At 50.9% G+C, this 23190-nt stretch overlaps 1 protein-coding gene across 1 annotated transcript in view; it reads left to right on the top strand.

The window, feature by feature from the left end:
- The first annotated feature begins 2436 nt into the window (after positions 1 to 2436).
- Positions 2437 to 23190, top strand: part of TBX4 (T-box transcription factor 4) — a 30056-nt gene continuing 9302 nt past the window's right edge. Inside the window, exons 1-4 of the mRNA XM_051809417.1 lie at positions 2437 to 2592; positions 3444 to 3538; positions 15315 to 15434; positions 17057 to 17204. Coding sequence (XP_051665377.1) covers positions 2437 to 2592; positions 3444 to 3538; positions 15315 to 15434; positions 17057 to 17204 — 519 coding nt within the window. The remainder of the gene's footprint in view (positions 2593 to 3443; positions 3539 to 15314; positions 15435 to 17056; positions 17205 to 23190) is intronic.

Below are 23190 nucleotides of genomic sequence, written 5' to 3'. Positions count from 1 at the left end.
TGGCGCGGTGAGCGGCAGTGGAGCTGTCGCGATAGGCAAAGGTACAGGTGGTAGCGCGAGAGCCCGGGCGCGTTTCGGATGTGCGAGTCGGTTCAGCACGGGGCTGGCAGCCCCGACAGCAGCGCTGTGGGGATGTATTTGTGTCTTGGTAATAGCGACAGCAAAGTGGCCCCTTTAAGTCGCGACAGCACTCGAGGGGGTTCTCCCCCTGATTTGGGGGTTTGGTGTGGCTGTGGAGCCCCGAGCAGGCGGTGCCGGTGGCCGTAGGGTGCGGGGGCTCCAGCCGGCTGGTGTGCGGGGTCGAGCTCTCCTCTCCCCTCAGGGCGGCCTCGCCGACCCGGCCTGGCCGCCGCTTTGTTGTGGCCGCACGGATCCTGCCCGCCTTGGGGCAAAGCTCGGGGCTCTCTGTCACGACAAGGGGAGGACAGGGAGCCCTGTCCTCGTCCCTGGGCTCACAGGGAGACCCGTGACCGAAGGCAGGCCCCAGGCCGGTGGGCTCGGACGGCTCGGCTGCCGTGCCGTAGGGTCGGGGAAAGGAACGGGGGTTGCGGACCCCTCCCGAGGCGGGACCCCTGCCCAGGCCTGATCCTGGTTCTTTCCCACCACCTCTCCCGGGCTGTCCCGGCTCCCGCCGAGCCAGGTGCGCTTCCAGCGCGGCCTGTGCCCGCCTGCCCCAATGCAGCCCCGGCCCGGCCCGGCTCCCCGGCGGGCGGTGGGGAGCACCAGGACCCTCAGGGCTGTTAGGGGGCGGTGGTGGCGTTGATGTGCCCCCTCCCCGGGCTCCCCCCGGAACAGCGAGCGGCTCCGCTCGCCGCCAGGCCCGGCTCAGCGCCGGGGCAGGCCGGGGAAGGCCGCGGCCGGATTCGGTGCGCTGGGGCCGGGCGGCCGCTGCCCCCACCGGTGCCCCCTGGTGCGGACCGTCGGGCGGGAGTGGGGCTGGGCCGGGGCGAGCGGGCCGGGCCGGGCGGAGCGGGCCAGAGCCGGTCTGTGGGGACGTGATTGACAGCGGCAACGTCAGCAACAGGAGGGGAAGGGAAAAGGGAGGGGGGGAGACAAAGAGGGAGGGAGTCGAAAGGCCCCAAACTGGATCTTTATGGAACATTTTCCGCCGAGATCAAGGGAAAGTGAATCCGCGCAGCGGGGGATGCCCCGCACGCCGCTGCCATCGGGGGCCGCGGAGCCGCGCCCGGCCTGAGCGCCCCGCGGATGCTCTTCATGCCGCAGCCGCCCCCAGGCCAAGCCCGGAGCCCCCCGCTGTGCCTTCTGCCCCTCGGCCGGCCGTGTGAGTTCCTGGGGTGCGGGGGGAAGGACGGGAGGGAGAGGGGAGTCCAAGGGTGCGGGACTCCCCGCAGCCCGCCGAGCCCCGGCCTGTGTCGGGGCACCGCCGCCAGCCTGTCCCGCTGCTCCCTGCCGGCCAACCTGCTCCATCCCGGGACCACCGGGGTCCCCGGCCGGGGCAGGAGCCGGGCCCTCGGGGCTCGCCGCGGACACCTCCCACCTGTGCTCGCCGGTCACCGGCTCCTCGGTGCGATGGGTGCCGGGAACACCCGCGGCTCGGCCGGGCCGGGGCCGCCCCGTCCTGACCTCTGGAGCCGGGCGGGGCTACCGGCGGAGCGCTCGGGGCGCTCCCTGCTCCGGGGACTGCGGCCGGACACCGGGGTACGTGTGTCCAGCGGCTCGGCATCGGCGGGCGGTGCAGGGACCGAGGCTGGGGCCGGGGGACAGGAGGGGTCCCTCGGGGGGCGGAGGTCCTTGGGAAGCGCCAGTTTCGGTCCCCAGGGCCGAGACCCCGCAGCCTCCTCAGGACTACTCCCCCTCCGCGCCTCCGATGCCCGTCCGTCTGTGTCTGTCCGTCCGTCTGTCAAGCGGGACGGGCAGCGGGTCCCTCTGCGCTGTAAAAGTCTGGGTTGATGCGCGGCAGCCCCGGCGGAGCTGTCAGGCCTTATCTTTATTGGCTTTTCCCAGTCTCCGTCCAAGTTTAAGAGGGGCCCTTTTATCTCGGAGCCCCGCACTCCGCCTGTTTACACCGCCCGGCTCCGCCGCAGCGCTTCGGCCGCCGAGCCCCCGCAGCCCCGAGGGGACGGGGCAGAGGGACCGGCCGGGCTGGGCTGCCCTCCCCGACGGGTACCAGAGGGGACAGGAGAAAGGGTCGGGGCTGGGGGGCTGCGGCCACACCAGAGATGAGCTGCCTGGGCCTCAAGCGGGAGCGCAGCCACGCGTGGGCGGCTCCCCCGCGGGGCCCTGGTCTCCCGGGCACAGCGGCTTCTCCCGGGGACGGGGGTGCCACGTCCCAGTGTCGGGCAGTGCCACCGCAGCCCCGAGGAAGGACCACGGGCCGGGAGGGCCACACCTCGCAGGTGTCTGGGCGGGGGGCAGGGGCTGGACGCGGCCGCCGGTGCCGCGAGGTAACGGTGCCCTTCTCTCTCCCCCAAGGAAATGCTCCAGGAGAAAAGCCTGTCTGAAACCGAGGAAGGGTTTCCAACAGCCCCCGCGCCCGGCCATGCGGACTCCTCCGCCGGCTCCCCCGTCCTCGGCGTAGCCGGGGGGAGCACCACGCCGCTCAGCAGCCCGCAGCTCCCCGACCCCGAGCAGGTACGCACCGTCCTGCCCGGCCCGTCGGCTGCGCCCCTCACCCTCGCCGCCAGCCTGGCCGGAGCCCGGCCTGCCACCGCGCATCTCCCTCGGCGACGACACGGGGAGGGATTGCGAGGAAAGCGCGTTTTTGTTCACTTTTTCTTTACTTTTTTTTTTTTCTCCCCCTATTACTTTTTATTTTCCCCGTCCAAAGCAAGCCGCCCCGTGCCCACAGGTCTGGAAGGGCAAGTCCAAGAACCGCGGCTGTCGGGGCCCGCCGGGTGGAGGAGCCGCTGCCGCTCCTCCCGAACAGGATCCGGCCCGTCGGGGGGATTCTTTCGGGTTTTTTTCCATCCCTAAATGAAACGCCGGGTCTGCCCGCGGCCTCTCGGCGCGGTGCGGCTTCTCTGCCTTCGCCCCCTCCGTGATGTCCCCGCATCCCGCGGACAGGAACGCACCCCTGCACAAAGCGCGACCCTGGGCGCTTATCCGTTGTCCCGCTCCTGGCCCCCTTTTTTGGGAGCCTTAGGGCGAGTCTGCCCCAACGGGGCATGGAAATTCCTAGGGAAAAAAAAAAAAGATAAAAGGGAGACAAAAAATTCCATTTGGCCGCAGTGTCCCGCCTGGATGTGAAAGTCTGCAATTAGACCGGCCTCAGTTTGTTTCTCTTATTTTTGGCAAAGGGCAGAAAAATTTTTGGGACTCCATCCTCCTCCTGCACAGGCTGGTGGCTTTGCCTCGAGCCTCGGCTGCAGCGCGGCCCTGGGTGTGCAGTCCCCATCCCTGGCCCTTCCACGGCCCTTCCCAGCCCTTCTCTCAGGTTTTCTCCGTCATTTCTCACTGTTCTCATTGTCTTTATTTTTTTACAGACAATAGAAAATATCAAAGTCTATCTCCATGAGAAGGAGCTATGGAAGAAATTTCATGAAGCTGGCACCGAAATGATAATAACCAAAGCAGGCAGGTTAGTGAAAATTCCCTGTGAACATGTATTGCTTCTGATCCCTATGAAATATCCCTGTGTGCTGAGACTGGGTTTTGCAGAGCTGCTGCAATGAGGGGAATTTTAAAAATTCATTATTTTGATTGCAGATTTCAGCAAGATCATTTTTTTTTTTCCCAGTGTAAACTGTGCATGTGTTTGAGTGTGGCAAAGGGGATTGGTGGATGCAAGAAAAGAGCTGTGGAGTCATTTGGCAGATTTAGTCCCGAATTCTCTTTGGTAATTTTAAATTTTTTAATCATTTGTAATCAGGATATTAGTGTGGTTGTGGATTTTTTTTTTTTTTGTTATTAGTAGTAGTATTTCTTTTTTTCCCCCCACAAAGCAAACCCCCCTGCCCTTTTCTGCGCCGTGCACCAAGACATCTGATGGGATACTTTGCACCAAATTTTTAGTGATGTAAAGGCTTAGGCTGCTCTTTTAACCACAAAACTGAAAGAGAAACCGGTACCACTTTTAGGTTTTTAAAAAATTTCTGTCTTCCCTTGGAAAAAACCTATAATTTTTACCAAATCAGAGCCCCCTCAGTGTGCACATCCAGGCCCGGGAGGGAGCTGAGAGTCTCACAGAGGCTTCGCTTCCCCAGAGAACCCACCCCTGCATCTGTTCAGGGTCCTGTCCCGCCCGAGCTGCTCTGGTGGGAGGTGGCAGAATTAAAGTCAGTAAATTTAGCGTGAGAATTAAACCTCAGACTTTCACCATCCTGGGAGCCAGACGGTTCCCAAGAAAATTATCCAGGTCCCTCTGTGGGCACCGAAGCATTTGCCCTTGGCTTCTGCGGGAGCGGGCTCGCGTCGCTGCTGCCGGGAAAGAAACATCTAGGTGTTAAAATGTCCTTCTGACACATTTTAGCCGTGTGGTTGTGCCGTGCCCTGCGACCGCGGGTTTTATGCCGTGCTGGGGAGATTTGCAGCCGGGCACCCAACTAGTGTGGGGAGAGCAGAGGGAGGAAAACCCCGCAAATAATATCTCTGCAGGTTTTGTTCCTCTGTGGTCCCCGATCCTTCGTGCAGGGGGCTCGTGGAGTGTGTATGTGTGTGTATATTTTTTCTGCCCTGTTTGCTGCTCACGCTGTGAGACCCAGAACCCAACCCACGGCTTTGGATTTTTGGGATCGATGAGCACTTTCCTTCTCCTTTCCTTCATCCCAGCAATGCTGCTCTGTGTAGCAGCTGGTCAGTGCAGGGAAGTTTTATTTTAACAAGCAAGATATTCCCATTAGTCCCCCTGGAGAGGGGGTGTATGTCCCGGGAATCTTCAATTTATTTGCTAGTTGGCTGTTTATGAAGTGATCGTGCAGGTAACTCTGTCCTTATCACTCTGTATTTTGGTGCATAAAATCTTAGGGCTTGTTCTGTAGCATCTGCTGATGGGAAGAGCCGGCTCCATTTGGATAGGTCTGCTCCCTAAGTCAGCTAAGACGAGGGGATCAAGACCTCAAATATTTCCCCCTTAATTTATAGTATCTGAGTGTGTCTGTGCGGGACGTGTAATACCTTTACCAAATTCTGGACCCTAAGCATCCCAAACGTGCGTGTTATCTCTCCGTGAGTCTTAACGTGGATTGTTTAAGCAGCTCCATATGTATAGGGCTCAGTCCCACATTCCTTGTCCGGAGGAGCTGGCAGTGCACACGTATTCACCTTTCGTGAGGGTGTGATGGGGGGTAGAACCCCAAGACGCACAAAACTTAAGGTTTTTTAAGTTATCCGAGCCAAATTCTCCACGTGTGAAAATCAGCGCTGTGCCATCGAGCTAACGGAATTTTAATTTTTTTTTAGTATAAATAGTTTAAAAAACAAAACCAAAACCAGTGAAAGACGTGGCTGAAATGCTGATGAATAAGACGGAACAAAAGAACGGCTTCATTTCTTTTCTTTGGGTTCAGCTGCGAATGGTGGCAAAATGCAGAGCAATCGTTTTTGTCAGGGTTTTTAGCAGGTTTTTAGCAGCGAGGCTCAGGCAGCCCAGCCCACGCAGCGGTGCCAGGACCCGGCTCTGTCCCACCCGGCCCCGGGCTGGGCTTTCCAGCAAAAATACACGAAATAATTAGCACGAGGAGGGCCGAAAAATCGAACACCACAGATCCCGTGGTGGCTCGAGTCTCTCGGTTCGTAGCGGTGCCAGGCTGGCCACGCGTGTCCGTGCTGAGGGCAGGGCATGAAAATTATTACTTCATGCAGATTTTATTTCACCCGAGCTATTTAAATAGAGAGTCGCAATAATAAACCTCCTCCTGACCCAATTAAAAAAACGATGGTTAATGGAGATTTGTGTGCACTTGCAGGTACCGTTGGGGAGGGGGGGGGTGGAAAGAGGGAAAGCGGCTAATTGCAGGCACTAATTAGGACTCTAATCCCCCTCCCAGCAGGCACAGAGATGCCCCTGAATGCCGTTAGTTGAAATCACTTAAATATCGGGTCTGTCTGACCTCAAGGGGCACAAACGAAAAGAAATGGAAGCCTGATTTTTTTAAATTTCAAACAACAACAACAAAAAAAGAGTGACTTTAATGACAAGTTCACTCAATGGAGAGGAAATGTACAGCTCAGCGGAAGCGTTAATTCCATGGCAATGGTGTAAAATAGCTTTTTTGTATAAACAAGGCAAATATTGATAACTTAGTGGGGGGGGGAAGGGGAGTCATTTGTTTCATTCTTTGTAGAGCTCCACAGAACGAGCCAACTATAAATTATCGAGAATTTAGGGCTGAGAATTACTTTGGGGGATTATTACTCCCTCTTAGGACTGATCTGTAAGAGATATTAGGAGAACACAGCAAGCTCAGCATTGAAATAGAAATCATGTTGTTGCCAAGAAAGTTGATTTATAAAGTGGAAACATCTTTAAAATGCACTCGCTATCTTTTTAATGTCCGACCGCTTCGTTGTGGGAGGGGGAAAAAAAGAGATTATTTTATATTAAAAGGCTCATCAAGAGATAAAAAGTCTGTGTTAGCACAGTTCCCTGAACTCTGCAGGAAAGCGCTCGGGTCCCTCGGAGCGCCCGTGGCAGCGCCCGCGGGATGGGACCGGCTCCATCACTCAGAGCCTTCCTCTCCTCCCTCCTCTTTGAGGTTTGCTCTAATTGCGGATTTCTCCTCCAGAGGATTGTCTGTTGATGGTTTTAAAAGGCTGGATATATGTGGTGCGGAGACCGTCCCGTCCCCGGCGCTGCCTGGAGTGGTGGGGACACACGGGCTGCGGGGACGGGGGGACACGGGGGGGACAGGCGACCACGCGGGGCTCCTTCGGGCACTGCCCTTCACCAGGGGCATTTGGCAGGGCAGGTTTTGGGGGAGGCAGCGTGGTTCTGGATGAAACCCCATTTCTGGGGGGCTGAGAGTCCCCTGCTCTCCTCCAAGCAGCCCCCCTCCGTGCAGCCCCGGCGGGGCGGCCGCTCCAGCTCCATCATCCCAATCATCCCGGTTCCCATCCCTGCTCCCAGCGAGGCTGGGTCGCTTTCCAGAGACGGGAACGAGCCCAGCACCCAATTCGAGCTGTGCGTACCTGTTTTGTAAATAACTGTTCATGCACCTTCCCGTGTGTGCATGTATGTATATATATATATATATATATATATATATATATATAAAAATATATATATATATAAACAAAAAAACTCCAAACCAACTAACCAACCAACCAAAAAATCCCCCCTCCTCCCCCCGAAAAAAAAAACAAACACAAACCAAAAAGTTCCCTAAAACCACCACAAAAATTTGCCAGCAGATGAGGTCCTGTAAAATCAAATTAATCAAATCGATCTAGGCTGTAGTAGAGTTTCTTGGAGGATGGAGGTGCAGGGCACACACCTTTCCTGGGGGATTTTAGGAATTCCTCAGTGATGAAGTTGTGCAAGGGGTGGGTAAAGCAGAAAGCAAATGAGGGACTTCATTTTAAATCTTGCTTTCCGATTTCGTCTTCTCCCTTTTATGTGCTGTTATTTAACTGAGCAATTGTAATTTTTCTGTAGCTCGTGGCAAACTCTGCTTTGTCTCATCTTTCTTTGTGAAGTCTCATCTTCCAGGCTTTATTCCTGCTGGAAGTTAATCTTTACTCACACGGTCTTCCTGGCTCAGAGTTTCTTCTTTCTGCTAGATTACTTATTTAGCTGTTCCCTGGTTTTTTTCCATGGTGCCAACCTTTGCAGCATTGCAATTTCTATCCAGGTGTTGCCAAGGACAAACAATTTGATAAAATTTATGGTTACTCAGTAAAAAATGCCAGTTCACAGGATGTCTGGTCACATTGTTGTGAACAGTTACTGAAGAGAAAATAATGTGTCATTCCCCCTTGGTAGCAGAACCATCCCTGAGATGAAACAGGAGGCTCAACTTTAGTTTTGGCTGGAGTGCAGGATGTGCACAGGTACAAAGACAGCTCCAGTCTCTGTGGTAGCAGGTTTTAAGAAGCATATGCAGGAAAATACTGCACAGGAAAAAAAAATAGGATCAATAAAGCAGCTTGCATGTGTGGAAAAGACTCAATCCCCCTTTAGATGTTCAAGTTTCGTTTTAAAAGTGGCTTATTTCAGTTTTAAAAAAATCTGTTCCTAATCAACTTTACTAAACCAAAATAAAACTAGTTTCTAGGACATCAAGGTCTGAAGAAGTATAAATGCTTTGGCTAAGCTGGTGCAGCTTTTCCTGTGTGAATAATCCTTTAAATTTTCCATGGCTCTGTGGGGCATATGGATGCCCAGTTCTCATTACAATTAGAGGGAAATATTTGTCCAGAATCTTCTGAGGCAGTTACAAGAATTCCTGCTAAAGGTTTTTGATCCGAGAGCAAACCTTAAAATCTGAGATCAGCGATGGAATGTGAGCCGTCAATTTAAAACGTAGAAATAAAATAGATATCTGAGGAATGTTTGATCGGCTTGCTCCTAAATTTGGGGTCCTGGAATTACCCTGGTTGGGCGAACCCCTGCTGTTAGAGAAAGAGCAGGAGCAAACCCCCAATGGGTCTTGGCTGTGCTGCTGAAGTTGTCGACAGCTTTGGCAGGGGAGGCAGAGCCTGTACACGCACAGGGCAGGGATGGGAGCTCAGTTTCTAACACACCTCTCTCTTCAAACAGCAATCCTGGCTTTTGGTTTGTTAAAGACACGGGATGCTCACGGTTAAGGGTGTTTCTAAAGTTTTCCCTGCTTGTCCTTACGCTGGAGCAGCAGCTCCAGGGGGCAGGGGAGGGTTTGGTCAAGCCCAAACCAGCTCTGGGGAAGGGCCTGACCATGGCTGGGGCTCTGCCCCTGGATCAAAGGGGCTGTGGATCATCTCCTGCTCTGCACTGATGGCACCAAGGCTGCCCTGTGGAGCCCACCCTGCAGGAGGGGCTGGGCTGGTCAGGGAGCAAACCTGCCCTGAACTGCTGTCCCTGGCCACAGGTTCTCTCTGAGGTTCCTTTGTGCCTCTCCCATCTTTGGGCTTGTTGGGACCTTCTCTGCTCAGCTTCAGCTGCAGCAAAGCAAAAGCACTGGAGGAGCACCCCGTGGCCAGGAGCCTGCCCGTGTTCCAAGTCACCATGGGGCAAAGAGAGGAAATGTTTCTAGACCGTGAAAGCAGCCATCCAGCTAACCAAGGTCTCAAGTATGTGAGAAACAATGTTTTATTTAAAAATTAGCTGCGCTAGCCAGAAGAAAAAAAAAATACAGCCCCACTATTCCAAAATATAAAAATCCCTTAACTGTCTGACCTTCTCATCACTAGGTCATGGTCCTGCCACCAGATAAATCTCTCCTATCTGCCCATAGACTGAGAGTTCAATGTTGCTTGTGTTAGTGACAGTGAATTTGGGGCTGAAAAATGAACTACTGATGAGAACTCCTGTTGAACCTGTATTGTTTGTTATTCTGAGGCAAGGATCTGGCATGGGCTAATCCAGCACTTCAAAGTTAACTGCTCTTACTTTGTATACAGAGCGTCATAACGGAGTGGCGTGGGTGATAAGAGAAATAAGGGACTGAGGGTTAGGATACACTGGGAAAATGGGACCCTGTTGAAAAACTCTTTGATCTCCCTAAAGTATTTTCTGAAAGCAAGAATCTATCAAAAAGGAAATGCCATTTAAAAAGGCTAAAAGAAACAGCTGACATCCCCAAATTTGTTTTAATCTGCCCCGGAGAATATTATTTTAAAAGATGCGTTAAGTCGGTGGAAGAAATACTTGTCAAAAGAAGGGAAATTGGGAAAAGAACTGAAGAAAGGTCATTGGAATGGAGACATGGTTCTTGAAGCCTCTGCACACCGTTCCTTTCCCTCCTAGCAATGAAGATGAGGAGAAGCATCCTCGAGCAGCCATGGCCAGTTCCCAAGAAGAATTTGGGGCCACATTGGTCATTATTGGGGATCATTGTCTGCCTTGGTGCTTTGAAACCATCCCTGGGGCATCTCAGCGTGCCCAGCAGGTTCTGAGGAGGGCTTGTTAGCCAAGATGTTGAGTGATCCGTGGTTTTTCTGATCCTTTCACAACCTGATGTGCCACAGGCATCACCTTTCCAGACAACACCATTTGGGACCTTCTAGAAATTCAGTTGTTGCCTTACTTGACTTCCCCAAAAGCAGGGATTGTAAAATCACTGACTGTCCTTGGAAATCTTTGTCTTACTGCCTTTAAAAATAGAATTTCAGCTGCTGAGCTGCTGGAGGGCAGGGGGGTGTTTTTACCTCCCTGGAAAGGGCAGAAGGAAGCACTCAGGGATACCTGGAGCACCACCCACCCCTCAGGGACACGCCGTGAGCTCCACTCTGCACATTCCCAGGGGCTTCAGGGAGCACCCACAGCCTTTGGTGAGGACATGGCTCGGGTTGCTCCACCAGGACCAAGGTATCTTGTTTCCATGCAGTTTTCTCTATGGAAACACCAGTTGAATTCCCCAAGTCTTCCCTGCTTCCCATGTGCTGGTCAGAGCCATCCCTTCCCAGCTAATGCATCAGCAGGGACATCAGGAATGATGTTGGCATCTCAGTGAAGAGGGTCAGGTTAAATCCTTGTGAGCAGGAGGGCGGTGAGGGCTTTGCATGATCCAGTGTCCCTGGCACACACAGGTCCCCGAGTGCAGCATGGCATGTGCTCAGATGAGTGTTTTGAGCTCTTTGATCAGCTCTGATGCTCTTGGCTTTTTTGGCTTGCAGCCCCCTGCCCAAAAAATGACTTCATTGGACCTGGGAGCCTTGCTCCCATCTCTCCAGGACTGACTAGACCTGCTCATATGGGGATAAAAAAAGTGAGATGTCCACAAAGTGACCAAGCCTGGAGAGTCTGAAAGGCTGGGAACTGCTGCCCCAAAGGAAAGCAAAGCTTTCCTCTTATCTCTCACTTCCAAATCCAACCAACCAATTACACATCAATTAAACTTTGTTTGAACATAATAGAAGCTTTGGCTCCGTGTCAGCAACTGCTCCACGGTTAAGGGGATTGGATAGTAATAGTATAAATAAATAAACAAGAGATGCTTATTCTAACAGTTCATTTTAAAACAATTTGTGAATATCATGTAGAGATAAAATGTGCCTAGCATAAACTTAGCTAAGCAGTGACTGCTTCATTATCAGAACAAATAATTCACTGGCACATCATCTTTGAAGCTTGGGAGGGCTATGGAATTGTGCTGCTTGTTTATTTTCCTGGCTTTTACTGGTTTTGCTACATTTCATCTGCAGGGCAGGGTTTAGCTGGGGCTCTGGCAGTGTGGTGCCAAGCTCTGGTGATGTCTGCTCAGCCCCTCTACCCTCCCCAGGGCATCACCCTGTGTCTGGGTGCCAGGCTGTGGTGTTCTAATGCCATCCAGAGTGTCCTGCTCACACAGGAGGCACTGTAGCCTTTACCCCACGATCCTTATCTTTGAGGGCAGCTTTCTCTTGTGAACGTAAAAACTGATTTAAGGTTTCCCCTGTGCAGGGCAGTAAGAGCTGCTGCCACCACACAGCAGGGATTTGCCCCTGCCAGTGCAGGGAGTGGGGTAAAATGTGCCTGTCAGAGCCACTAAACCCAGCAGGGAGCTTTGAGGGGTGCATGAGACCATCAGGATGGGGCTGAGGGGCCTGGATGGTCCCTTCTGCTCTGGCTTGAGCTGGAGGGAGGGAGAAGTCAGTTTGAATGTGCTCGAAATTGGAATCCTGCTCACTTGGTGTTTTGCAGAAGAGGCTGTCAGGGCTGGTGCTTGTGCTGTGTCCCCTGTGCATCGCTGGCTGTCACCTGGGTGCTCCAAGGGCTCGTGGCTGGTCCCTGGGTGGGCAGGGGAGCTGTGGGACTGGTGGCAGCTCTGTGGCTCCCTGAGTGGCTGCCCTGTCCTGCCCTGAGGTGTGCTGGTGTGTTAGACACACACCTGGTGGGGCAGACACACCCCTGGCGTGGCTTTCAAAAAGAACAAGCACGAATTGTAAGAAATTTGTCCGGTGCCGACCTTCCCCACCCCAGAGATGGGGCTGTCATTTGTATGTTCAGGGCATTTGCTGCAGCCCCTGGGGCACTGTGTCTGATCAGGCTTAGCTCTGAACCAAAGATGGTGAGGCCAGGAACTGCTGCTCTTAACCTCCTGATTTCTGGTGGCTCAAACTTCACCTGGCAGTTGGTTTATCCTGTGCTGCACATTCCCAGCACTGAATCCTGCTGAGCTGCCCCATGTGCCCAGGCAGGGCTGCAGCCATCCTTGGGGCAGGAGGTGTCCCTGAGGACCAGATGCCACCTGCTCAGACATCCTCCCTGGGAAGCCCCAAATGCCCAGTCTTTGTCCCCAGTTTCTGCCCAGCACAGCAAAGCTCTGACTGGGTTGGGAGCCGTGCGTGGCAGCGGGAAGGCGGGCGGGTAAAATATATGGACCTGCCCGGCTCTTGCCTCAGACCTCCCACCAAAGCCAGGCTGAGCTTTCCCAGAGCTTGGCAAAGACCTTGGCAGGTTTTATTGCAGCGCTGGGCCATCCTTGTGCCGCTGCTGCTCCCCAGGCAATGGGTGATGAAGCAACCTATTGTCCGGGGCCGCCGGGGCAGAGCATCCTCTGCGGAGCCGCCCATCCGCCCCGGCCCTGCCTGCCAGAGGGAGCTCGGCCTGTGCTCCTGAGTAGCTCAGGGCCCGTGGCTCTGAGTAGCTCCATTGACCTGCAGTAAATTTGGGGGAAGCAGGCAGCTTTTTGGCCCCCTCCCAGGGAGCTGTGTGGAGCCACTGTAGGCACGGCCTCGCTGCCGGGCAGGGCCGGTGCCTCCGCCGTGGTTTTCTGCTCCCTTCTCTCAAACGGGACGTTTCAAAATATCATTTCATGATATTAGGTGCTCTCTCTCTTGCCTTTTTTTTTTTTTTTAATTCAATCTCTGTGACTGCGTTTTCTTGGCCCCAGCTCCCAGGTTTGCCGTGGCCTTCCCACCAGGAACGCACAGCCCATGTTTGTATCGTATTGCAAAGCCATATTTACTGAAGGAGCCTCTGCCAAGGGGTTGAGAAATATGTTTTCATTAAGAAAATTAAACTGACAAGTCCCTGGACAGCACATTAGTCGCATATTTTTTCTTTAAGGCCAAAATGCAGCAGCTAATAATAATGATGAAATGTCCATGCACAGCCAAATTACTAAAATCTACCCTGTGTTTTCCTGGAAAAGAATGCAGAGAGTTGGCAAACTTGGTTGGAGCTGGGTCTGTGGAAGGCAGAGTACAATGCTACCACTGCGAGATAGAGAGTGGTTTGCAAGTTAAGCAACACCTTCAATCAGATGTGAGTCCCCATTTGTTATCCTTAAAGAATTTCAGCTGTATATATTATAGTAGTACTTTGGCTCTTTGTATTTATTTTAGAGGGCTATACTAAAGAACATTATAAACTCAGGCATGTCCATGCTATATGAACTCCATATGCTGAAGCTTAATTTTAAATGCCATTAAAAAAGCACTTAACATTTACAATATATCAGTTCGGCTACTTTAGCAGCTTGGATGTTCTACAGTAAACGAAATGATTGAGGAAAAAAGAAATTCAGAAGCTAAATGTTATAAAAATCCCTGATGCTGGACATTCGCCTGGTACAATGAACTGTCAAACTGTGTCCATCTCGTTTCTGGTTTTTAATGAATTTCTCCTTTTTTTTTTTTTTTTCTTCTTGTTTTCTGTTTCATTTTTAAATACCATTTTAAAGCCTAATTTAAAAAAAAAAAAAAAAAAAGAAAAAGAAAAAATCTTGGCTTTCAGATCGGATTCCTTATACAATTTTTTTTCAATGTGTGAATTGGGCTGTGTATTCACAAATTGAAATGTCCTACTGTATTTACCCAGGTGCTTACCTGTAGGAGGACAAGGTTAAGAGGAGTGTGGAGTTTATGAATGAAAATCAAAGAGGGACATTGGTAAACCACCCCTTTTTAGTCCCGGCTAATTACATGGTAAACATCTGGAATTTATGCAGGGTGGTTAAAAGAGTCAATTGAAACGGTTTTTGAACAGGGCCCATTTTGTTGCCTCCTCCCAAAAGCAGCGACAAAATGGTGCTGCAACCCCTGGAGCTGCCCAGCTCGGCTGGGGAGGGGGCAACACACGGGGAAAGGAGGGATGAAGGCAGGGACAAAGTGGCCTCGATGTCTGATGGAGAAACGGCATCGGGATTCGGGCCTTTCCTGATTTGTGTCATTAGAGTGACTCCGGGATGTGGCAATTCCCGGCCTCCATCCCCTGGTGCCGGTGGGAAGGAGAACTTTCTGTCCTGGCTGGTGGCTGCAAGGCTGTGGTGAGCCAGCTTGCTCTACTGACTTGGGTGTTTTTACTGGATGAGGAGGAGGCTGGGAAGATGGAGCCAAGAAAATATAGTAACCCTGAGGATGTGAAGTGCCTAATCCTGCAAATCCTGGCTGGTGATGTGTTCTCGAGGGACTGGGAAGCCCATGGCAATGCCAGGACCCATTAGGGCCCTCTCCTTTGGATCGCAACACCGGGCGGCGATGGAATGTACTTCTTCCATGGCTTTATTAGAAACCTTCCTGAATATTGCAGAGCTTGCTTAGGTGTGTAGGATACACACACAGACATCCTCTGGTGAGGCACTGGTTTGTGTGACATTCTGGTTTGGTGTTGGCTGCGTTGTGGCCGCTGGAGTTGGTGGTAAATCAGCGGGACGGACACGTTTCCACGGGGAGCTCTTCCCTGCTCCTGGCTCCAGCTGGGTTTAATGGCTGTGTGTGAATCTGGGAAATCCGGGAAGGCCCATCTGTGCCACCGCCGGGTTTAACCCTCAGTCTCCCCGTGGGCTTTGGTGATCCTCAGTTTGTTGGAGGGAACTCAGGAGTAGGGACTTGGTGTTGTGGGTGTTGGGATCGTGTGAATGAGGAACCTGCGTGTGCTCAGGTTCTTCAGAAGTGGAGTCAAATCTCATGGCTGTTCATGTACTTTCATGGCAGCAAGAAACCTGCAATCCTGAGGCTGCCAGAAGCTGGGTAGAACCTCCTGTACGTGTGAGGGCTCCTTGTCCAAGCCTCCCACAAAGAGGGATGTGTTGATCCCCCCCATCTCTCTGTGCATCCACCTTTTCCTGGTGTCCCTCGTCCATATTTGTGCTCCATTTTGCACCAGGACACGCTCTGGAAAGAGTGAGTTGAATTCAGGTGATGTACAAGCAGCAATAATGTTCTGTAGCTCCTTTGTCCTTGTGTGAGTTCATCTCATGGTGGATCTGCCTTTTTGGGTGCTGCTCCAAGTTTCCATCGGTTCCAGCGCTGCTCCAGGTCTCTCACTAATGTCTTAACCCTTTGCTTTTCCTAAGGAGGATGTTTCCTAGTTACAAGGTCAAAGTGACTGGAATGAACCCCAAGACCAAGTACATCTTGTTGATCGACATCGTCCCGGCTGACGACCACCGGTATAAATTCTGTGACAACAAATGGTGAGAGAACATTCCTGTTTGCCTTCTTTTCCACAAGAAAATTGCAGTTGGGTCAACCATTTGTTGTGCAGACTCAGAAACCAACACAAACACCTTCCCACGGGAGGGACGCCGACGTCCCGGAGCCCTCTTTGGTGGAGCAGGGATGGAGGCAACAGCCAAGGGCTGGAAGTTAAAGCCAGGCAAACACAAAATAAAACATTACTAACAGAATAGGGGATGGACTGCTGGAACAAAGTGCTGATGGGGATGGCGAGTTGTCCATGCCTGAAGTGCTCTAGACTGGGTGTCTTTTTGGAGGAGATGCTTTAGGCCAAGCGTAGGTTACCTGGCTCTGTGTGGTGCAGGAGGGTGAAGCCACAGCCTGCATTATACCAGAGGCTGGACTGGATGATCTAACGGTCCACTTTGTTGTTCAAAATTAAGTATCTAAGTGAGTCAAGGAAAGTTATAAATTCCTTTCTTCCGCAGTAATATTTTACTTTTAGGAGAGCAGCTCTAAAGTCAAATGTGGGATGGTTCACTCAGAGCCTTTATTCTCTTCTGTTGTTCTTCCCTTCCCTGTGCCTTTGAGTCAAGCTCCATACCCAAGAGGCAGCTGTGATTTTTGCTCTCTGACAAAGGAGCTGTTTTCCCTTTGGATTTTTACCCCCCAAAGTGCCCACCAGCCTCCCTCAGTGCCACCATTCCCTGTGGTTTTCCCAAACCCTTCCACCGGCTGCTGCCTGGTGAAAAGATGAGCAATGGAAAATCTCACAGGCCTCTTAATGGGAACGAGCCTGGTGACATCCCATAAAGCAGCAATAATTCACTTGCACATTAGGGCTGCTCTAGTTTTTTTAAAAAAATCCCTTTTCTGTGTGCTTTTGTCCCGGAATGCCGCTGGGTAAGAGGAGTGGACTGAGGGTCTCTGCGCCACGGTGGCCACTTTGTGTGTTTCAAACATTAAACACGAGATGATGGATAGTTGCTAACTCTGTTTAATTGAGTTTTTGCCAGCCCTAGAGCTGTTTCCCCTTTTCCTTTTATTGCTGCTGGAAAGTTTCTTTTGTTTTTTGGTAATATTGCTTTTATTGGGGTTTTATGGGAGGAGAACAATGCGGAGTGATGAGGGCGTTGCCATTAAGTGATGTCTCATGGCTGGGTCTTGTGTCCATGAGAGCTGGTGGTGGTGGTGTGGGGCAAGGGGAGCTGGCAGAAGGGTACAAGGGCAGCACCCTGTGCCAGCACACAGCTCCAGAGCAGGGAGCAGCCCCTTCCCACTGGGATAGGCTGTGGGAGTGCACCCACACTGGTACTGGTGCTCACAAGTACCTTCTCCTGGGAAGTGTGTGAGACCATCTGCCTTTGCAGAAAGGTCTTTGAAGGCTTCCAAAAACCCAGACAAGATTTCCTCCTTGACCACTGCCAGTACAGAACCCCTGCCCCAAGGAAACCCTGTGTGGAGCAAGGATAGGGTCACTCTGCCAGCCCCTGGAAACCCCCAGGATCAGCAGGAGCCTCCTCAAGTCCCCACATCCTCCTGTGTCCCCCTCAGGGCTGGTGGGAGGGTTGCTGGGCTGAGGTCAAGGACAAAAAGCTGTGCCTGGGAGGTGATCAAGCTGTACCCTCTGTGTCTGCAGGATGGTGGCCGGGAAGGCAGAGCCGGCCATGCCGGGCCGGCTGTACGTGCACCCCGACTCCCCGGCCACGGGGGCACACTGGATGCGCCAGCTCGTGTCCTTCCAGAAGCTCAAACTCACCAACAACCACCTGGACCCCTTTGGACATGTAAGAGAGACCTTCTGCAAGGGTTTTGGGCAGGGGTGGGCCAATCTTGTGGGAAATCTTGTGTTTTGGGAATGCAGAGGTGGGGAGCACACAGTTTTCTTCCCCAGTGCATTTAATAACTCGGACCAAGGGCCCTTCCAGCCTGCCAGGAGAATGGGGGCTTAGATAAAAACATGGACTTGTCTGGTTTGCACCATCTGAGCTGAAAGTCAGGTGAAAATTAACCAACCTTGGGAGGAAGGGAAGACGAAGTTTAAAACCCTTCTAAGTGTAGTGCCATCAGCTCCTCCTTAGCACCACAGGTAAGAGAGTCTAATTTGTGTCATCAAATGTGTTTTTTTAACCTGCTAACCTTTAAAGCAGCATCCCTTTGGGGGGTGAGGGGGGCTGTGAGAAGGGTGCAGAGTGTGAAGGGGTGTATCTCTTGCTCAAAATGATTGTGCATCAAGCCTCTAAAGAGCAGGTTTTCCTGCGGAGTCAATGTCCTGATGCTCCTAAAGCCACCTGGAAAGCGCAACCCTGGCACGGCTAAATCAGCCTGAGATTTGTGGCTCTGACTCCAGAGGCAGGACGACCCCACAGGCTCAAAAGGCTGCTAAAAATCCCGGATTTTTGTGACTTTTGCACATTTTGAGCCGTGTAAAGCACCGCGCCGGTGCCGCGTGTCGCCGGTGCCGCGGCAGAGCCGGGCTCTGGCAGCGTGACACGGTGATAACCTGACCCTCTTCCCAACCTACTGACCCCCAAGGAAACATGTGTGAGCTTCAAAGGCTCATCGGGACCGTTTAATGCCGGCCTTATTAATCACAGGCGAGCTCTCCCCTTCGCTCTCCTCTCAGGGGGGAAAAGCACCACGGAAATGAAATGAAATAATACAATGCAACAACCACGTTTGGGGTCACACAGTAAAAATCCCACAACCCCCCCCAGTGCCACCCTTTGGGTGCCACCCACAGCCACCCCCAGCCTGCTGACCACGCACGTGGCACTTTTCCACCCCATGTTTTTCCCCTCGGTTTTAACTCCGCGGCTTTTAATATCCGACTGTTTATGTTGTAAAATGTAAACCCTAAAACACACAGGATGTGCGATGTGGCTGTAAAACAAACAGGATGTGCAGTGTTGGTTTTGCAACTTAAAAAGTTTGCTTTTCCTGACTTTGTCATTTTTTTTTTTTTTTTTGACTGCGATTTTAACGCTGCGTTTTAACGGGGAAGATTTTTTGGGTTTGGGGTTTTTTTTCCCCCCCTCTCCCCTTTTCAGTGAACAGCCTGTTTGTCCTCCCATGTTTGTCCTCCTCACTAGTGACCCAGAGGGGACTCTGGTTTGGGGTTATACCTGCATCACAATGCCATGCTCCAGGTGAGCCCTGCTCAGTGCTCTCAGGCCATGCCCACAGCCCAGCACATTCCCTGTGTTTTCACGTTGGGAAGATGCCTGAGATAAGCTATTTTGAGTGCCCATTTTGCTGTTCAGTTCAGGCATGGACAACCTGCCTGGCTAAATGGGGTTGAGCCCATTCTCAGACGTCTCCTTTTTAGGCTTCTAAATTAATCATCTGCTTTAGAGACGTGGTGCTCCACTTTTGTTGTGCAAATGGAGGAGAGCTGGACTCTGCACCAGGAGAGTGGGAATCCTCCCATCAGTTCTGGCTGAGGACTGCTCTGCTGTTGCAGGGGTGGCTGATGTCCTGTCCCTGGATGGGCAGTGCCTGCCCAGCACAGTCCCACGAAGGAATAATAACAGCTTCTCATTTCTAGGAATTTGTTCCCAGTGACTGCAAACACTTTCTTGAAGCTCCCCAGGAAAAACAAGCCGGGAAAGCCACAGGGTTTGTTTGCCTTCCCATGAGCCAGCAGAGCCTGCCTGCGCTTCCTTTTGTCTCTGATTTCCTCCAAACCTCAAAACCACGCTGGGGGAGAATTTCTGCAGGCTTGGCTGGTGATTTTTTCGGTGTGTGAGCTGTGCTGGGTCACCCCCCTGGCACCCTCAGCCACTGCAGGCTCCTGAAGGTGTCGTGGCACTGGGCTCCCTGCCTGGGACACATCCCTCTGAGCCTGGCTCCTGCACTCCTGGGGTGTCACCTGAGAGACAGGCAGGCAGGAAATTCCCATTATTCCACTGGATTCGTTGATGAACCAACCCATCAGTCCATGCCCTGGGTGCGTGTGCTCTAATAGCTGCTTAACAGCAGGGGCAGGCAGCCCCATAAAGACAAGTGTAGGCACATTTAAGGCTTAAAATAAGTAAGTTAAACAGCTTAATTAATAAGCTGTGGAGCTGAAGCCCTTGCTGCAATCCACAGAATTAGATTGGAGATTATTTACCGTGCTGGGGATGGGAAAGCCTCTCTCTGTGACACCCAACCCATAGCCCAGCCACCAGCCCTTCCTCTCCAGCCCCACAAACCCCACTCCTGCTGCTTCCCCTGGCCCCTTATCTGTTGTGGTAAATCATTAGTTACAGTCAGAGGCACGGGAGGCATTTTTCACTGTAGGACTGAGCAGATTTGATATAAGATTTAATTCAGAGCTCTGTAATCAGCCTCAAACCCCACCAGCTGAGCAGGTTTTGTGGCAGGTAAGCCTGTGCCCAGCTCACACAGCACAGCCTGGAAACCTGGGCTGTATATTTTGCTCCAGGGGGATTTTTCATCCATGAAAGGCTTCTTTCACACCAGGCTTAACAACTGAGAAACGCTCGTGTTGAGAATGGATTAAGAAATCAGCAGCCCCTGTAATGTTTAGCTGCAGCAGGGTCCATCTGATCCCAAAGAAAGCATTGTAAGCCACCCCTGCTCGGAGTGAAATCTGAATTTATGTATTTTCAAAGCTTTACATGCAGAGATAATCAGCCTGATAGAGCCTCTGATTTACGTGGGGCCGGTGAGTGATTATGGGCATTAGGGATTGTGGCAGAGCCCTCTAATGCCACGGGGATACCAGAGATGAAAATAATCCTGTGAGTGTCAGCGAGGGTGGCACACCCCTTCTCCTGCCTGGGAAATGCCTGGCTGTGTTTTCCAGGTGAAAAAAGGGAATGATTCCGTGGTGAGCCAGGTCATATCCCTGCAGGTGCCGACAGATGGCTGGGTAATCACAGCCTGCACAAAAATCAGCTCTCCATTGGAAAGGAGAATGTAGCACTTGGATTTCTTTAGAAGGTTGGTTCAGGGCCCACGGGGGAATATCAAGGGAGCATCTCCTCAGTGATAAACACCCATGGATGGATTTCCACCTTCTTCAGAGGACTGAAGTATGTAAACAGTGAGAGGAAGAAGGTGCCCGTGAGATCGTCCTTCTGGAGCTGTGGGGCAGGTGGAGGGTGCTCTGGGTGGGGGTGAAGCTGCTGAAGGGTGTGGGGGAGTTGCTGAGGGGCTCCAGCTTGGACCTGCAGTGAGGTTGTTGTGTCAATGGCACATAATTATGTGCATGGAGTTAATCTGTATAAAGGTATTTAATATATATAAAGATACTCAATATCCCTTGAGGGACGGCGAGATGAGCAGTGAGAGCCACAAAGAGGGTTAAACAGCATCCCTGAACACAAGAGGTGCTGCAAAGAAGCAGAGGCTGTTAATTAGGGCCGGCTTTAATTTGGTTTTACACTGTGTACATGACAGGGAGGACATGAGGACACTGCAGGACTGGCCATGAGGAGTCCCAGCTTTAGGGAAGGACAGCAGGTTGGTGGCTCTGGACACGTGCTGGCAGTGCAGGATCTTTCCCCAGAGGACCTTTGGAATGGGTTTCAGTGTCCAGAGGAGCTGGATGGCTGCTCTGAGGGAAGCCCATCTCACCAGATGTGATACAGCTGGGAGAAAACCTTGCAGCTTCACACCCAGGTCCCCTCTTTTCCCGGTTTTAGGCAGGCTGGGAATACTCAGGGTCAAGAAAGGCTGGAAAACAGCAGCAGAGCAAGTGCATCCCATCAGGGGGTTGTGCTTTTGTTGTTGCTGTTGCTGTCAGTGACTCCACTGAAATGAAGCCTCTGCCAGAGGACTTGTCTGTTCCTGGGCTCCTGCAGCCAGGCCAGCTTGGAAAGGGAGAGAGCATCACCTCAGGATCTCTGGCAGGCTCCAGCTGGGACCAGATCAACTGGTAATGGTTTTTCTTTAAAAAAAAAAAAAAAAGAAATACAAAGAATATATAGATATATTCCAGAATATATAAAGATATTCCTGCAGGGAAAAAACAGAAAGAAGACAAGTAATAAATGAAGATTAGAAGTGGAGGTTGTGACAAATAAAAGTGGATATTTATCATTTAATCCCCCCAACACAGTATTGCTGAGCTTGTTTTGTTACCTCCCTCCCTCCCTCCTTGGCTGCTGATGGTGCCTTTTAATTGCCATAATGTGCTTCATCTGCTTCTAAAATACAGCTTTTATTTTAGTTTCTGAGATGTAACCCAGTGAGGTTTAAAGCTGCAGGATATTATAGAGGGCTGGTCACTTTTGATAGCATTTTAAGGGATACTCCTGGTTTTCCTGACCCAGATCTGCTGTTTACTGGCTTTACCCTTTAACGCTGATGAGTTTGTTATTTCTCTCCAGATTTAATATTTGCACACTTGGTTTTATTTGATTATCACTGAAAGACTTAATTTTTCTCCAAGTCTTGGGGTTTCCTTTCCATTTTTCCATTAATTTTTCTGTCTGTGCTCGTCAGGAGCACTCAGGTCCCTTAATGAGCTTCATGTCCTACCAATCTTGCAAACCCCTCATTTTTATTTATAATTTTTGTTTTATTTGTTTGCTTTATGACTTGTGGCCAAGCAGTTTCCTCTCGGGTGCTGGTATGAGGTTTATGTGCTGCCTTGGCAGCAGCTCCACTTTGGCCCTGCTGGATTTTCCAGAGGGATGGATGGATGGATGGATGGATGGATGGATGGATGGATGGGGCCATGGCAGCTCCCAGGGGGAATCCTGCCTGCACTATCCTGTAGCAAGAAAGCATTTCACATCCTTATCCTCAGCTGAAGATTTCTTACTCTCATATATATATTTTTTTTATTTATGTATTTATTTATTTATTTAATATACATTTATTTATATATGAAATTTATTTTACTTATATATATTTATAAGATAGCTTATTAATATATATGATTTCTTATATATACATAAGGAATTTATACAATATATATTTTTCTTTTCTTTATATTGAACATAAAAAATAGATGAGAATTTTATATATATATATATATATATACACATACACATTCACCCATTTATAAGTATATATATAATATATATTTTATATATAGAGAGAGAGTAGATATATAATGTATAATATATTTAATGTATATATAATATATATTATTTAATATTTAATATTATATATAATATATTATATAGACAATGTATACTATATATGTTATATATATTATATATATATATAAATAAATCTCTCCCAATACTAATGAACTTTTTTCTCAATCCATTTAAACCTTGAAAAAGCCCTTTTGTCCAGCCCTAAATTTGCAGACAATTTTTTTTTTGTTGGAGCATCACTCATCCTTCTGCCAAAAGAATATCCATGAAATTTTTATTTTCTTCCTTTTTTTTCATTTTTCCCCTCCTCCATCCATTTTAGGCAATGTCTCCCAGCTGATCAGAGCAATGGTGGTGCCCAAATAAATTATAAAGTCCCATGTGGAGTTTTACATCCTGGAATGGTGTCCCAGTCTGGGGTGGGATCTGGCCTGGAGAAGGGCAAGGGAAGAGGTCACTTTGTGCCCAGGGGGTGACAGGAGGGCAGGTGACACCAGGGGGGGTCACACCCTGGGGTGTCCCAGAACATCCCACCTGGGCTCCTCCCTCACCTGCCCATTCCCAAACAAACCCTCACGTGCCAGAGTGGGGGTGGAAATCACAGCAAAGCTCCATCCCAAGGCCAGGAAACACCACAGTGAATTCCAGCTGATGTTGGATGGAAAAGAACCAGGGGATGGAAAAAAAAAAGAAAAAAAAAAAACAGAAATCC

This window comes from Manacus candei, unplaced genomic scaffold, assembly GCF_025592945.1.
Source record: "Manacus candei isolate 608988 ecotype Guabito, Panama unplaced genomic scaffold, ASM2559294v1 h1tg000076l, whole genome shotgun sequence".
Lineage (NCBI taxonomy): Eukaryota > Metazoa > Chordata > Aves > Passeriformes > Pipridae > Manacus > Manacus candei.
The sequence above is the reverse complement of the archived record's forward strand: the minus strand, read 5'-3'. Positions and strand labels throughout refer to the sequence as shown.